This window comes from Carassius auratus, chromosome 7 (genome assembly GCF_003368295.1).
Source record: "Carassius auratus strain Wakin chromosome 7, ASM336829v1, whole genome shotgun sequence".
In the NCBI taxonomy this organism is placed as follows: domain Eukaryota; kingdom Metazoa; phylum Chordata; class Actinopteri; order Cypriniformes; family Cyprinidae; genus Carassius; species Carassius auratus.
Window position 1 is genome coordinate 15,578,285 of NC_039249.1, and position 16,606 is coordinate 15,594,890.

A 16,606-nucleotide genomic window follows, 5' to 3' on the forward strand; every position below is an offset into this window, starting at 1 on the left:
AACATACACATTTTCACCTAATCTCATGTTAATCTTGAGTACCTATAGAGAAGTACTACATCCTTCATAAATCCAAAAAGTCTTTAGTTTTATCATATTAATAAAAGTAAAATATTGTACTGTAAATTATTTATGTTAAACTACTTACACTTTTCACTGTGTATGGTAAGGTAGCCTACATTAACCAATTAGCAGGTATTTTCTGTAGCATTTTAGTTGAAAATTGTAAATAATTCACACACATATTTCAAATATGATAATATATGTAAACCACATTATCTTGAATGTTGTAATGCAACAAGATATGGAAACAGTATATCACAGTGCTTGATAAGGTGACCTCTTCCTTCCTGCTGTTGAAACGAAACTGATATGGTCATATTCAGTTCCACTTAGTAATATCACTTATCACACACAATCTCATTACTCACATATAATCACTACTGTATATGTAGAAATGGATTTGGAATGGCTGCTATTGGACTCTTAGAGTCTTTGCCACTGTCATCCGAGGAGCGTTTTTCTCTCTGCTCAGCTGATGTTAGGAGCTTTGCTCTATTGATCCTCCTAACCAATCTGCTCAGTAATTGTGATGCACTGCCTTTTAACAACTGCTGCTTTATGTCTCTGCTGAATCAGTTTACTAAATTTACAAAGTGAAAAGGCTTATTGCTTTACCTTGGTCATCTCAGTTTAGCATACTGGAGCTGGTGAATGAATGCAAGTTGGATGTTTAGAACAGATCTGTCAGTTTATATTGAATTAAAGGTATAGTTCATCCAAAAATGAAAATTCTGTCTGTCATTTAGCCTACTTACCCTCATTTTGTTTAAAGCCTGTATACAAAACTGCATGCAACACAAAATAAGTTATTTTAAAGTATGTTGGTTACCAATGACCTTCATTGAATGAACAAGAAAAAAACTAAGAAATATTTTATGTTCCACAGAAGACAGTAAGTCATACATGGTTGAAGCAACATGAGGTTGAGTAAATGATTACATAATTTTCATTTATTTAACAATATTTTGGCCTTTACAGATTAGCATACAAATGAAAATAATTGCAGAGATTAAAGAATAATAAGCACTACTGTAAACTCTTTCTTCAGTCTTCTGGACTAATGAATGCTTGAAGATTAGACCACCTTGCAGTGCCAGCTAAAGTTAGGAAATTATGACAGAAATATTACACTATTGTATTTTGTGTACAGATGATATATGTATAACCTGAGGCTGTTTGTAAATTAAAATCAATTGTGATTAATCTCATGATGTTTTTTAATAAACATTATTAATTTATCACAATTGGTTTTGCCAAAATCTGCCTCTAAACAAATTCATAAATTATATTCATATTCTCTTTTAAGCAATAAAAACCTAAATATTATAATTATGCTTTATTAATGCCTAAAGATCTATAAGATCTTTGTTTTGGTAGACCAAAAAGCAAACTCAATGAAAATGAACCTAGTTGAACTTGCATTTACATTTGAAATTGAAAGTAACTTTAGTTTTTAAACTGCCTCAGTTTTCTTTTTTTCTTTTTCTTTTTTCTTTTTTGTGGTCAGTTTAGCTAATTTAAAGTGGAATAAATTACCACAAATGCCACAATTACATAATTGTTCAAAGCGGCAATTAATCGTTCAAAGTCCCAGTTATGTTATTTTGTGTGCTTAAGATTGTTGTTTTTTTTCTTTCTACATGTTATCTTAAAGGTTCTTCACATTATTAGTTTTAGTATAGCATTATAATACCACTCATATTTTAACTTTTTTTTTACATTTAAAGAAGAAACCAATCCGATGTATAGTTGACATTTGAAGCTTAATACCAAAATAAAATAAGAGTGTTGGAGTATTTTCAGCTTGTTTATTTTCATATAAAAATACTGCATGCAAACAGTGGTTTAAACATCATTCAAAGTAAACTGTAATAATGAGAATTAATAATCGCAATAACAATTTCAAGGGAATAATCTACAATTATGATTTTTGTTATAATCATGCAGCCCTATTTTCCTCCTCCTGAACTGAAGATTGAGTCCGCTTTACACACACTGACCTGAGCTTTCACCACACACAATAATACAGTCTCCAGTGAGCTACTACCTCACCAGACAACACCAGCGCTACACTGACAGCTGACAGCTTCTGTATACTTCAGTCATGCTACCACCATATCTCGATTCTCATTTACACACACCACCTCACTGTCTCTGAGAGCAATTTTAATTTAATCTCTGCCTTCTCTCTCTCATCTCATTGTGTTCAGTCAGGTGTTCAGTGTTTTGTTTTGTTATTTGTAAAGGTCAGTGTCATTTTAGTTATGCTCTGATGTGAAAAAGATGAAGAAAGGGGCTATATGTACCTCACATTTGATCTTTGAATGTCGTATCAGATCTTACAGCACAACTGTGTTATTGGGACATTTAGGTCGAGGCACTCTCTTTTTCTCTCCCTCTCTCTTCTTCTCACTCTTTCTTTCTCTCTGTGGTATTGTACTGTGAAAACATGCTGGCACTGCAGGTCTTATTCATAGAGAAAGGTCATGAAGGAAAATAAATGAAAAGAACACCACTCTCTCTCTCTTTTCCTGTTTTCTCTGCTTTGCTATCATTCATTCGTCCTGTTTCACTCTATTTGATCTATTTTGTATTTATTTATATTTAGTTCTTCTCCCTCAATCTCTGTTTTTTGTTGTTTTTTTTTACCTCCATGTTGGTCTTTAAATTCAATGTCAGTGATGTCTTGTGATCACTGCCATGTGCATGATATCTGACTCGTTCTTCTCCCATGACACAGTTTTTATTATTAATGCCGCAACGCTGCTGTTTTGATTAACACACTGTTAACTGCTGCAATGCCACAGGGAGGGAAAATGAGTTTGTAGCTTGTGTGTTAATTTAGAAGTGGGAAACAGAGCTGGGCTGGTCACTAATGGCTTTAGTTGAAGGTAATGTGAACATGTGTTAGGCACTGTAAGCCCCTGGTCCTCACTATGACAAAAAACACCACTGCCTTTACAAGATCAAAAAATGCTGCAAGTTAAATGCTGGAATGGAGCTACATAAAAAATGAAATAAGATGGAGAGGTGACAAAAAAGAGCTGATTATTAGCCTTACCCCCTCAGCTGGATCTCATCATACAGGCATTGAATGAGCTTTGAGTCTTGATTTATGCGTGTATGTGCGTGTGTGTGTGGATGGGGGGATGGTGGTCAGGTTTTGTCTATATTGTGAGCACCAAAATGTCACCATTAGGGCAGTAAGGAACCCCAAAATCACCCATATTGTGACCACTAAAATCCAGAAATGTTTTTTTGAGAGTTTGGTTTAGATGTAGGAGACCATGGCATATCTGTATGTGTGTTTGAATGTGTGCCTGCTCTAAAATATGCTCTAATAAAATATGTGTTGGCAGATTCCCTGTGCACATTATGCTTTTACAAAAGAGTAAGAATAAAACTGAAAAGAAAGAAGGTTGAGATTGAGGAATTGGGAATATGAAAGACAAGATATAGAGTGAGAGCAGGGGAAAAGACAAACAGCTTCAGAGGATGGATGATGTGTTGACATGATGTTGATATGTTTTTGATGCCGTGAAGGAAACACGTTGAGAGTATTAAAGTGAAGATTCCAAACAAGATTGAACACGAAACAAGAGGTTCTGAATACATAAAGCAAGAAATTGAGGGAGACAGGAAGAAACAGATAAAAGAGAGAGGAGTGGAGGTCAGTGAATTCCTCGATGAGGAGCCCAGAGCAGGTAGTCAACATAAGCAAATTAAGTGTGACGATAGGCTGTAATTCACAGCCGGAGGGATTTGGTCGTTTGATGAGCAGATTTGGAGGTGCAACTGAGAAGAACAAAGTGCGACACTTCTGGACAGCTGGAATAATCTGTGTGAACGTTCTTTAAACCCATCAGTCTCTGCACTTTCTTTTCACCTCCAGCCAGCATAATCCAGCTTGGATTAAGCAGCTTTTATTTTGTCCTCCTGCAAGTATGATAGCCACACAATATTGCATTTCAGATTCAGACATCTTTTTTTTCACATCCTGTTTCATGGAGAATGTAATGATTTGGGACAGAATAAACATCCGTTTCTCGTACAAGTATTAAGTAGGTTTTCTTATCTCTTGTGCTCTGGTCAACAGATATTTCAAAGCTTTGAAATGAAATGTGTTTCCAGTTTATGTGAAGGTTGTGTTTAATTTCTAGTGTAACAACATCATGGTGATTTCAAGTTTTCAACTTTGCAGGCCCTCACCACATTTTGGGCAAAATTCATCCCTGATTTTCTCCTTTTTCTTTTTCTTAGACGTTTCATACTCCAAGTCTTGGTGACGAGGAGTTTGAAATACCCCCAATCACCCCTCCTCCTGAGACCGACCCTGGTATGGGCCTCCAGGAGGTGGACTCACCTTTCCCTGGGCTACCCGACCATCCCAACTCTCAGCGGGGGTTGTTCACCCCTCAGTTCCCACCCCAGAGCCTGGAGCTGCCATCAATCACCATCTCCAGAAATATGATGGAGCAGGAAGGACAAATCAACAATGGACATCCAGGGGTAAGTGTCTGGTTATTCTCGGGTTATTTGCTTGAACATTTTAAAGGGGACATAACACATACAGTTTCACCCAATTTCATGTTAATCTTGAGTACCTATAGAGTAGTACTGCATTCTTTATATCCCCAAAATGTCTTTAATTTGATCATATTTATAAAAGAAAGATACAGCTTTACAGCCGAGCTCATGGAGGCACACTGTGGGCGGAGCTAAAGAGTGACGAGCACTTGAGTGCCGAATGACAACAAAACACAGACATTTGATGCTGTTTCACTTAATGTCTGCAGTTCCGAATCATGACCGGGATCTTTTGTAGCTGGGACCGCTCCATCTTTCAGTATCAAACAATGTGCAAATCCAGCGTCGAACTGGGCCTTGTTTATAAAATGTTCGTCAACAAAGACACTTGCGAAACTATTGCTGCCCCGAAAAACAAACTGCATGCACTGATCACATAACGCTGGGTTCTTTGGCAAGCTGAACAATGTTATCTTTACTTTACAACCAAAAACACACTCTTACTCTCGCACTGGTCAATGTGTGCACAGGCTTGCTCTTCCGTGAGAAATGCCCATATAAGGAGTTCCACCCTTCATTATGTCATGAAGAGCCACAATTGAAAAAAAAAATCTTTCTGAATCTTTTAAGAAACCCAAAAGTGTGTATCTGGCACAGAAATACTCTGCTATATGTCCAGTTTTATTTTTTATGTTTTTTTTTTTTTTTTTTAAATAACTCAGTGTTGTTTTAAAACTATGTAAATAACTCAACAACCCTTTTAAAGATCGTAATGTTTGCAGATGTTGAAGGCAGTCGTTATGCAAAGTCAAAAATTACACAAATATTTTCACAACATTATAATTCACTGGCAGTTACATTTAGCTTTTAGATCCATCTGGATTAAGTAAGGATTTAAATCCAGGGAGGTTTCTTCCTCTAAATGCAAATATGTTTGACCAAGGTGTTATATGCAAAACAAATCAAGGTGGCTGATGATATGTGTCGTTGTTATAAAACTGTATTTGTATTTGTAGATAAAGCCTTAAAGGGGTAGTCCACCCATAAATATAAATTCTGCTATCATTTCTTATCACCTTCCATTTTTATGAAAGTGAATGAGAACTGGTGGAGAACTCCAAAAAAAGTTCACTATGACTCATGCATTTTTACCCTAGCCCTTAGCCCAATGGCTTTGCTCAAGGAACAGACGGAAAAATTATTATTCACTGAAAATATCGATACCCCCTCTAAAAATGTTCTTGTTGGGTCATATTTGTTCATTAAATCAGTCCATCCATTTAGCAAAACTAGGCTGAATGATTCATTTAAAAATAATTTACTAAGTAATTTGGTTCTTAAGGTTAAAATCTGTGATCTGGTAGTATTGATTAACAATTTACTAGATTAAAAAAAAAATCTATAATTAGCAACACAAAAAGCTATTGGATGGCTTCATAAGACTTGGATTAAAGTGCACAAGACATATGGACCACTTTTATGATATTTCTGTCGTAATGCTATTTTAATGGTTGTTTTCCAACCTTCTTGAAGTCTATAAGCTCCAATCCTCATTCATTGTGACTTCATGAAAAAGAGCGACCAGTTTATTGATTCAAGTTTCTATTTTTGTGTTCAATGGAAGACATAAAGTGCTTAGAACAACATGAAAAGACAACAGATAAACAATGAAGGCATGCAATAAAATTGGTCAGCTTAGTTGAATATATTAATTTTTAACCTTGTGTTGCTGTGATGACTAATATGTAAGATAAAATAAAGGTCTAGGCAAGCATTTGCTTCATAATAATCATGTTTTATGATCAAGTTTTTTATGGCTGTTAATTCAGATAGAGAAATGGCTCCTAAATGCCACAGACATGGATTCATCGAAGGGGAAGCATTGAAAATGCCATGGCTAGACTAGATATTTTAAAACTGCTATTATAGCATTTTTGAATACATAAAAGGACACAAAGTGACATTAACCAGCAGATGATGCTTTGGCATGCTTTTCATGAACTGTTTTTATTTTTATTTTCATTCTGAATAGTGCCTCACTTTCCCATTAACCAACAATGTATATGTGGAATAATATAACTCTATTTACATTCCGATATGCATAGGCACCATCAAATTTTATTGCTTTTTTCCTGACCATCCATTCTGCTGGCGAGTAAAATAATTGCAGCTTTTAAAATATCTGTGCTGCATAAGTGACCGCCGGAAGGCTTTTTGCCTAAAGAATTTTCATTTCATGGTCAGTTAAGCTCGTATGCATCTGGAAGAAAAAACGGAACCTTGACACAATTACAACACGGCCTGTTCTCACTGCGCTGTGAAGGGATTAGATTTGATTCTCCAGCATTATTCCTCTTTAGCAGCTCTTTCTGTGGACAGTGGTTCTGATTGTGTGGGGACTATATTAGCGGGTTTGAGGGAGAATGAGGGCACTCTGCTCTGTGCCTGGTGGCATTGTGACGTCCCTCTGATTCTTTTCTATCGCTCATCACTCATTGTCCTCCTGAAAGACTCTCAGTCTCTCTCCTCTTAATGGAATTGATCTCAGTTTGTCCTGCTCTCTGGGACTGGTACAGACAGTACCATGCCTTTGAGTCAATGCCTCACATTTATAAAGGACTCGCTAAGGGTTAGCGGAAGTTAGCACTATAACCTCCAACGTTGTCCTTCAGTCATTTTGATGCATTTAAGAATTATAATTGTACATTTAATGCAAAAAGACAGGCAGTTATGTACAATTCGGGATCCAATTGTTGTAAAATTTAAGACCAATGGCAGCAAGGGAATAAAACAAAAATGTCAAGAAAATGTATACATTGGCTCAAAAAAATATATTCTAACTGTTAAGTGCAGCTTAAACAGATCTATGAGGGACAGCACACCTGTGCTAGTTTCATATGCACTTTGTTTTTTTGCATTAAAGCCAATTATTCCTCTAATTCCTTCCCTCTTAATGCTGCACGTATGTCAGGTAAAATTAGCCGCAGACGCTGCTGGCCAAACCCAACTCGGCAAAATCCAGTTCTCAGCTGTGAAGAAGTCTGGCAGGATTCAGAATGTGAAGTCATTATTTATTTAATCTGTTCGCCTAACAAGCTCCTGTATGTCGTTTGAGACTCTCTGGAATCTAGGTTCTGACAGGATCTCAGTAGACCGCAACCGATGAAGATGTGAATTATGTGATTACCTGTTTATCTCAGAAGAGATGTTCTTGGAGGTTGTGTAGAGCAGGTTTAGCATTCCTATTTTTCTGGTATATATATATATATATATATATATATATATATATATATATATATAGTAATGGGAGGAGCCAACAACACACAGTGGGCATGGCTTTTATTAACATAAAATAAAGCAAAAGAGGGATCTGGTGTCCTCGTCGTGCTGTGGTGTTCGTGTGGGTCGGGCAGTGTTCATGAAAGAAGGGTCCAGGTAAGGGGCAGAGTCCAACGGCCACACGCGCTCCCCTCTTCGGTCTGGGGCAAGAGGGTCGGCGGCTTCTTCTAGCGGCCGCATCCTGCTCGTTGGCTGCGGCGCTTGCAGGGGATGGACAGCCCGGCATCCTGGCCCGTCAGCCGTGTAAATGGAAGCAGTTCTCGTCCGGACTGCGTGTCCGGCAGCTCACATCTCTGGTGGCGCGGGAGTCCCTCAAAGCACCCTTCCTGGACCCTCGAGGACACCAGTGTGCATGCACGTGAAAGAGACCGGTCTCTCCAAGAGAGGCACGTTAGGCTTTTAAACCGCGGCGGTGATGAGGCTCCATTTACATCAGGTGTGTCCCATCACACGCCGCCAGCCCTGGCTCATCCAGCGCCCCTCCTCTCTCACAAACCCACTCCTGTCGGGAGCCTGGTGAAGGGCAGGGATTTACGACAGGGTGCCGATGATAATCAGGGAGGAGGCAGCTGACTAGTCACAATATATATATATATATATATATATATATATATATATATATATATATATATATATATATATATATATATATATATATATATATGTATAAAAACAAATGCATCATTATTTTACCTAAAATAAAAATATAATGAATGTGCAGTGTATTTATACAGAGCAGGTGTTTGTGGGATTCGAAGCAATCTACAGTGGAACAGTTTTTTAAAACATGATCCCTTCACAAACTGACTAGGGTCTGACTGCTGTGTCTGTGAATAAAATGGAAAATATGACCAGTGATGCAGAAACTTTATTTTTCTTCTCTTCCAGTACCACACACACATACAGTTTCTCTCTCACACTTTCCTCTCTTTCTCTTTACACATTTCTGTTATCTTATCTCCAAGAGGAGTAGTTGTGACATCAGATGTACATCAATCTCTGAAAGTGGATTTTTTTTCTTCCCCCTTCACCTTCATGTTCTTCTTCTTCTTCTTTTTTCTGTCAGACAGCCATTGTGACATATTGGGCCAGTAAGAAATGAAAGATATTCATGCAGGCATGCAATACTTGTAATGAAGTCTCAGCCTGACCTTCTGTGTGATTGATTCTGTAATTTTGTTTTTCTCAGCCAGTACTTGAAAGGAAATGAAATCATGTTGAACAAGTTTTAAATATCCATAGTGCAACGGGAGATGTGGAGGAGGTAAGGAGAAGTGATGAGAGTGAGGAGAGAGGTAGGTTATAAACTAGTCTTTTTTAAGGTATCGGAACAATGTTCTGGGACCTTTTTTTCAAAGGGTACAATTCGTACAGGGCGCATGAAACGAGAGAATGTGTGTGTGTTTTGTAGATGGAGAGAGAGAGGAGAGTGAGTAGGTGGAGGAGAAATAGGACTAGAAAACAATTTATCTTCACGCTACCGTGGTCTCTGCAAGCATTCAAAATTCCATTTTCTTATTTTTTTTTTTCTGGAGGAGCCAGTTATGCAGGTGCCCATAAATGGTTGAAAAATAAAGCAGCATGTTGGTTAAGGTTCCAGTGCAGCTGTGAATATGTGCAGAGGGCTGATAAACTATTCATAATAAAGCTGACCTTTTCACACTGGCCAAACTTGTTAGATTCATCCTCATAATTACCATATAGATGATTTTACTCCGTTTTCTGTTATGGAACATTTCCAAGAGCTCCGCGGAAAGATTGAATGGAAATTGAACTTGTTAACATTCTGTTCAGCATGGAACAGCTCATACCAAGCTGCTTTTAATAAACTCTCCAATTCCATTCCCACCCCCCACAGAATCCCGAGGCTGGTATCTTAAAGAGCAGACCCGAGACTCTCAGCCTTTGACACGGCATCTTCAGATTCTTATCCCGATCGTCTGAAAGCAGTATTGGTTGTGTTATGGTTATGAACACATGCTGGAAAAAGAGGTCTTGGCTGCCCCCCTCCCCCCAGTATACTTTCTTGACTATTTAGTTGCGGTTGCTGCTTTTGATGAAAGGGGTGAGGATACTATTCGAGTCAGAACCAAACAGTCATCCATCAAACATCTCAGTATGTAGGACAAGGGGCTCCTTGTGTGGCGTGGTTGTTTGGTCAGCATCTCTTTTTGGCACCTTTTAATGTCAGAAGCTTTTGTGCCTGTAGTAAGATATGTCGGGGAATAAAGATACGAGGAGGTTATTTTTTGCTGGAATACAGTCAACTGAGATGGACTGATTGCTGATATAATAGCAACATTTGCACAAGCGCACGCAAACACACAGACGAGAAGATAGGACACATCTGGCCTCTTTGCTCTTCAGATAAGAAGTTATTTACAGATTTATGAAGACTATCGAAAGCATCTGTGTAGATGTGAGCTGTGTGTCAGCAGACAATGTTCCAATCAAAATGCAAATGTAGGGTGTGCAGCAGGGACATAAATAAACAGATCGGATACTGACTCACTCTTTCTACCAGCTAAACCACTCTGACAGCAAAAATCACATTTCTTTCATTCCCGACAAAGGCTGCTATTAGCAAAAGCTGACTGCTGTTTGTGCAGCTTTAGTCTGAATGCTCCATTCAGCCTTCTTTCTTTTCCATCTACTGATTCTACACATAAATATCTGTTTTATACAAAATCATCTCATGTTTTCTTTTTCTGCTGTATGATCATTGGGAATTTAGAGGATAATGTTGTCAAATCATTAGATGCTTCGAGATAAATCGCAGCCTATTTTTTTCATAATCCGACTCGGGAATTATTTCCACATCTGTTCTGCTTTGTGCGACCGGATCAAAGTGCTCCTGAAACTAAAGACCAGTTCTGACCATTTACCAGCGTAGTCAGTACATGAAATCAATCAAAAGAGTAAGTGGGCATATGGTCGTCTGACAAATGTTGCATGTTCAAATCATTGATCATGTTGAAGTGTTCACATGAGGGAGAGAGCCAGAACACAAAGCCCAGACAGAGACTTTGATGATAAATATGAGCCCTCAAAGGCTGCCTTACATCTCTGTGATTCCCTCCACTCTTTATATTACAGACGCATGAGAGAATGCTAGTGATTTAATACGCGACATCACTGACTTTTTGTGTTGAAGTGTTAGACACAGATGGTCGTAGCTAATGAACACAAGACAGGTCTGACACAAAGACTGCTGCTGGCTCTGTCAACGCATTCTAGCGATGAAACTAATGCAAATGTGTTTATTTCTGTTGCTGTGCAATTCTGTCATTAATTCTTTTACTTATCTATTAATCTAACTAGTTTCCTTGCTTCATTTTATACAGTGTGTTTCTTAAAAAAAAAATAGTGCAAAATTTCCAGCATCAGCCTAACAGATGTTGAAAACAGCTATTGTTTTGTAGATTGTAGTTTTTGATAAGACACGGATTCGGTATGAAGCTGTGTGTACCCAGGGAATGAATACAAAGAAAATGTAATCTGTATGTGAGGGAAGGTGTTAGAATATTGTACTAAGGGAGAGGGTTCAGCAGTTCTGGCCAATAAGGCCAGGTGCACAGTTTTATGATGTGTTGACACATACAGATATTGAGTATGAGTCTCTGAAAACCAGATGGAAAGAGAGAAAGAGAGAGACAGAGTTGAAGTGTAGTAAAAAAAAAAATGAACAGAGGAGATCAAATGAACAATTGGTTTTCTCTAGCTGTTCATTCTTGCTCTGTAAACTGGTCAATGCAAAACACATCAGGTTCATGTGTACCCGACCTCCAAACTTTATTTTTTAAATATAGTTATACTTTTTATTTTCATTATTATCAAATTTATTTTAGTTTTGCTTCATCTCTTCTTTTAGACTGAGCTAATTATATGTTCCTCTAACTGCAAATACAGTTTTACTCTAAATTATACACATAAGTTGATAATATTTTTTTTGTTATGGTCAATAACTGATAAATGGCCAGTATTAAGTTCTGAAGAAAAAAAAAGAAAAAAAATATATATGTAATAATAATAATAATAAATTACCAAAGCAAAACACAAAAATATGCTAATGAAAAAAAAAATATCTATTTTTTTATCACTAAGAAAACCAATGTCATTCTTTATACTTATTTACCATTGTGTTCAACGTTTTTCTACTAGTAATATAATCATGAAAAATACTAAACAAGTTTCACCCAAATTTAATTTATCTTTTAAATAATGATATTTAAACAAAAATTATTATTAAAAAAAATTACATTTTTTGGTAAATAAAGGGGATTTGCTATTAAAATTTGCTATTAAATTTATTAAAATTAAAACATGGAAGAAATATTGTGTGATGTATTTCTTTAAAAATAAAGTTGTATTATTTATTTTTTTCAACAGTAGTAGCAGTATCAAATACATTCTACTAAATAGTAGTAATATTTCTAGCACAATGACTTTATGTAAAAATTAACTTTTATTTTGACGGGTTAACGTGAATACCTTTAAATTGGCACTGGTTTTAATCAAAAAAATTATAATTTGATAAATAGTTCAAGTTCAACAGAACAGCATTTATTGAAAAAAAATCATATCTTTTGTAACAATCAATTTAATGCATCTTTGTACATCTAAACATGTTTTTTTTGTCCGTGTGCTCTGCAGGCTGTCGGTCAGACCCATCTCCGTCAGTACCCTCCAAACCCCACCATGGTGATGCGCTCCATCATTAGCATGCATAACCCCAATGGCATGATGTCACAAAACCATCTTACCACCATCAACCAGTCCCAGATCAACACACAGCTGGGGCTGAATATGACCGGATCAAACATTGCTCACACATCCCCATCCCCACCCGCCAGCAAATCAGCCACACCCTCTCCCTCCAGCTCCATTAATGAAGACGATCAAGAGGAAGGAAACAGGGTGAGTACCATTTAATCCACGTCATGTTTTATGCATTGTTTTCATCATAACATTTAATTGAGAATTAAATCAACATCCAGTTAGTGAGATTTTATAACAAGTTGCCTTCTCTCCATCAGGTGACTGGTGAAAAGCGTCCCGCCCCTGACTCAGGTAAGAAGCCTAAGACGCCCAAGAAAAAGAAGAAGAAGGATCCCAATGAGCCTCAGAAGCCAGTGTCTGCCTACGCCCTGTTCTTCAGAGACACCCAGGCGGCCATTAAAGGCCAGAATCCTAACGCCACGTTCGGAGAGGTGTCCAAGATAGTAGCTTCAATGTGGGATGGATTGGGAGAGGAGCAGAAACAGGTATCAAATGGCAATCCTTTGTAATAACAAAATATATTACATCACAAAGAACACCATATGTAAAGTTCTGTAAATAGAGCTGTCTGTTCTGGAGTCTTCTCGCTCTAGCTAGAATAACAAATGTTTTTCATTTCTACTCTCAGTTTTGCACATAATGATTTTTGTCAGGTATTTTAACAGACTGCTTGATATTTTCACCCTTCTTTAGTTTTTATTACCAGCTTAGATGAAGCCTGCAGGCTCTCCCTGTTGTGAAGCGCATGCTTGCCAGTCAATGTTCCACTAATTATCTGCTTATCACACCTCACGTGTTCTTTCTTTTCTCCACAGGTTTACAAAAGCAAAACAGAAGCAGCAAAGAAAGAGTACCTGAAAGCTCTTGCAGCGTACCGCGCTAGCCTTGTGTCAAAGGTGAAGATGTTTTCTGTTTAAACATCCCTCCGCATGTCTGTTTTTATCTTTACTCAATTCTGACTACCTCTTACTATGTTGTTTTTCATTTTTTGCCATTCATCATGTTTTCTATTATATTTCTAGTTATCTGTATCCTAATAATAATTCAGCAAAATTTAAGGCTCGATAGCTTTCACCTTGAGTCTTTAACCACTTTTTAAAATATAAGACCTTCTACACAGTAAAGGTTTCAATGTAAGCGCCGAATGTACTACTGACAGCTGAAAGGCAATTGAAAACAGCAGTTCTTCTGTAACTAGGAGAAGTGTTAATTTCTTTGTGCATTAGTTAACATTCATTGATCTTCTCAAAGTGAACTTCTAAAAACCAGCTGGAAAGGATTTTAAAGGACACAAAATTTTCTTTCATACTTAAATGTGACTGTGAATGTGTTTGTTCCATCACACTAGAGGTATAAAAATAGCATTAAATACAGCTAATGAATTAGAATGAGATATTCTCATGATTCCTCATGCCTCATTATCTCGCTGTATCAGCCAGGTAGTCAGGAGCATTTGCATCTTTGTTGCTTCTTGTAAAAAAATAAGACAGTTTTACAGACAGTTTAGTGGTACTGTATGTTAATGTCCAGCATCACATTGCATTGAGTACATTTATTAAATCTATGAAATTCTGAATCACAAACTTTGTTACTCTCAGTGTGCAAGACTTATTTCAGATCTTTTCTACTAGGCTACTAAATAATATAAATTCCCCTCTTGGCAAGTTCTTTAGATCACAGAATGTAAGACAGCAGCAATTTTCTCTGAACAGCTTTTGTGTGGAGTCAGTCACCAGATCAGCACTAATAAAGGAGAGGGCACTACATAAGAAAGAATCTGTTGAGTACTAGAATTCATTTGACCAGTCGCTATTTCTGTCTCAGGCTGCCGCAGAGTCAGCGGAGGCCCAGACGATCCGCTCGGTGCAGCAGACTCTCGCCTCCACCAGCCTGTCCCCAGCACTCATGCTGCCTTCACCTCTATCCCAGCACCCCTCGATGTCCGCCGCGGCACAGGCGCTCCAGCAGGCCCTGCCTCGAGCCATCGCCCCAAAACCTCTGCAAATGCGTGTTGGCAGCAGCCAGATTGTCACCTCAGTCACGGTAGCTCATCAGAACATGGCGGCCGGCGGCAATCAGTCACAGCTGCTGGGGCAGATGGGAGCGGGCGGTCCGCAGTCAGGCGTGCCGTCGCAACTGAGTCCGCCAATGCAGCCCCGGCACGCTTCCATGCAGCAGCACATGCAACAGCAGCAGATGCAGCAGCACTTGCAGCACCATCAAATGCAGCAGCAGCAAATGCACCACCAGCAGATTCAGCAGCAAATGCAGCAGCAGCATTTCCAGCATCACCTGCAGCAGCAGCTTCAGCAGCACCATATGCAGCAGCAGCACCAACAGATACAGCAGCAGCAGCAAATGCAAATGCAGCACATGCAGCACATGCAGCAGATGCAGCAGCATCAAATGCAGCAGCATCACCCGCAGTCGCAGTGTTCGCCCGTGCAGCACTCCCCCGGCACGCCGCACTCGGCCTCTCTCGGCAGCCCGCCGCCCCCTCCTGCGTCCCAGCCTCACCCCTCACAGGTACAGGCTCACGCACAGGTCCTGTCGCAAGTGAGCATCTACTAAACCAAAAGCCCTCGGACCCACAGTTGCGACTCCACGAGAATACCGGAAGGAAGTTGTAATTGAAAAGCATCGTTAACAAGGTTGCTTTTTTTAAGTTGCACTTAAGAAGTGTGTAAGGAATATGAATGTTTTACAAAGAACTGTCCTTTGTTCTAGATGGATATAAGATTTGTGTTAAAAGGACGAAGCGTCTATGCTGGATTTTTTGTCTATAAGATAGGCTGAGCTACCGGGAGGTCTGTTGATAGACTTGAGTGCCCAGTAGTCATTTGTATGTATATTTAGTTCATTTGGTTTCTCTCTCTCTCTCTCTGTTGTGGAGGTTAAACTCTGTCAGAGCATGATGGCGTGGGAAGAACATTCCGAGACGATCACAGAAACACTTGACGGTTTTATTTAACAGCTTTATTTAACAGAGGTTGGATTGCGTTTCACCACCAGACAAAATGGAAGACCGGATTTCTGTGGACGGGGAATTTATAAAGACGTTTCGCAAAAGAGCCGAAATGAACTGCTACGAAACTGGTCATCAGAGACATGCTTTATGGCACTTGCACTGTCTGGCCAGTGTATAGTCAAGTCTGTCCTCTCTTCTTCTCTTTTCCATCATCCTTCTTGGCATTCCCATGGATGAAACTGTTTAACAGTCACTGTTGGGAAGCTCTCAATCAAATCATCCTGCTTTTAGAACCAAGTGGTGTTTGACACATCTTATGCCGTGTAATTTTCAAAAGATGTAAAACACTCAGCATTTTGCTGGACTATTTGACATGCTTCCATAGATCATTTCAGTCATCACGTCTCCAAACACCTTCTGTGACCTGCTGTATGTGTTCTTAGGAAACAGGAGAGAATGTTTTTGGAGTTCTTCTCCTCTGGCCAAAACCCTCAAAAACGCATTCACTCCAACATATAGTAACAGCACTCCAAAAAAACATATTCTTTGTAATTATCTTTACCTCAGAAGTTTTATTGAATAACTTATGTTTCTGTTTTTTCTTTTGTGTAATGAAAACTTGTTTTATGGGGGGAAAGCTAAATTACTGAATTTAGGCTGTTGGTTTACTGATTGGGGTATTTTAATTTCATATTACCCTACATTTCACAACAAGGGCCATTAAATGGGAGTCTTATCGGAGTTTTTTTTTTTTCCTATCATAGAAAGGACATGGAAGTATTTTGTGTCAGCTGTAAAAGAATCAGTGGTAAGATAAAAGAAAATGAAGTTGTACATTTTTCAGACCTCTTGTTGTAAAGTTTTAATATGTGAGGCTTTAAATGCAGACTTTGGCAAGCTGACCTGTCACCTGCTTTATCTCATAGTGCT

At 38.5% G+C, this 16,606-nt stretch overlaps 1 protein-coding gene across 1 annotated transcript in view; it reads left to right on the plus strand.

Annotated features, from left to right (window-relative positions):
- Positions 1-16,281, plus strand: part of tox3 (TOX high mobility group box family member 3) — a 50,830-nt gene extending 34,549 nt beyond the window's left edge. Inside the window, exons 3-7 of the mRNA XM_026267593.1 lie at positions 4,324-4,572; positions 12,583-12,846; positions 12,966-13,193; positions 13,524-13,604; positions 14,533-16,281. Of these exons, the coding sequence (XP_026123378.1) occupies positions 4,324-4,572; positions 12,583-12,846; positions 12,966-13,193; positions 13,524-13,604; positions 14,533-15,279 (1,569 nt within the window). The 3' untranslated portion in view covers positions 15,280-16,281. The remainder of the gene's footprint in view (positions 1-4,323; positions 4,573-12,582; positions 12,847-12,965; positions 13,194-13,523; positions 13,605-14,532) is intronic.
- The last annotated feature ends 325 nt before the right edge of the window (positions 16,282-16,606 follow it).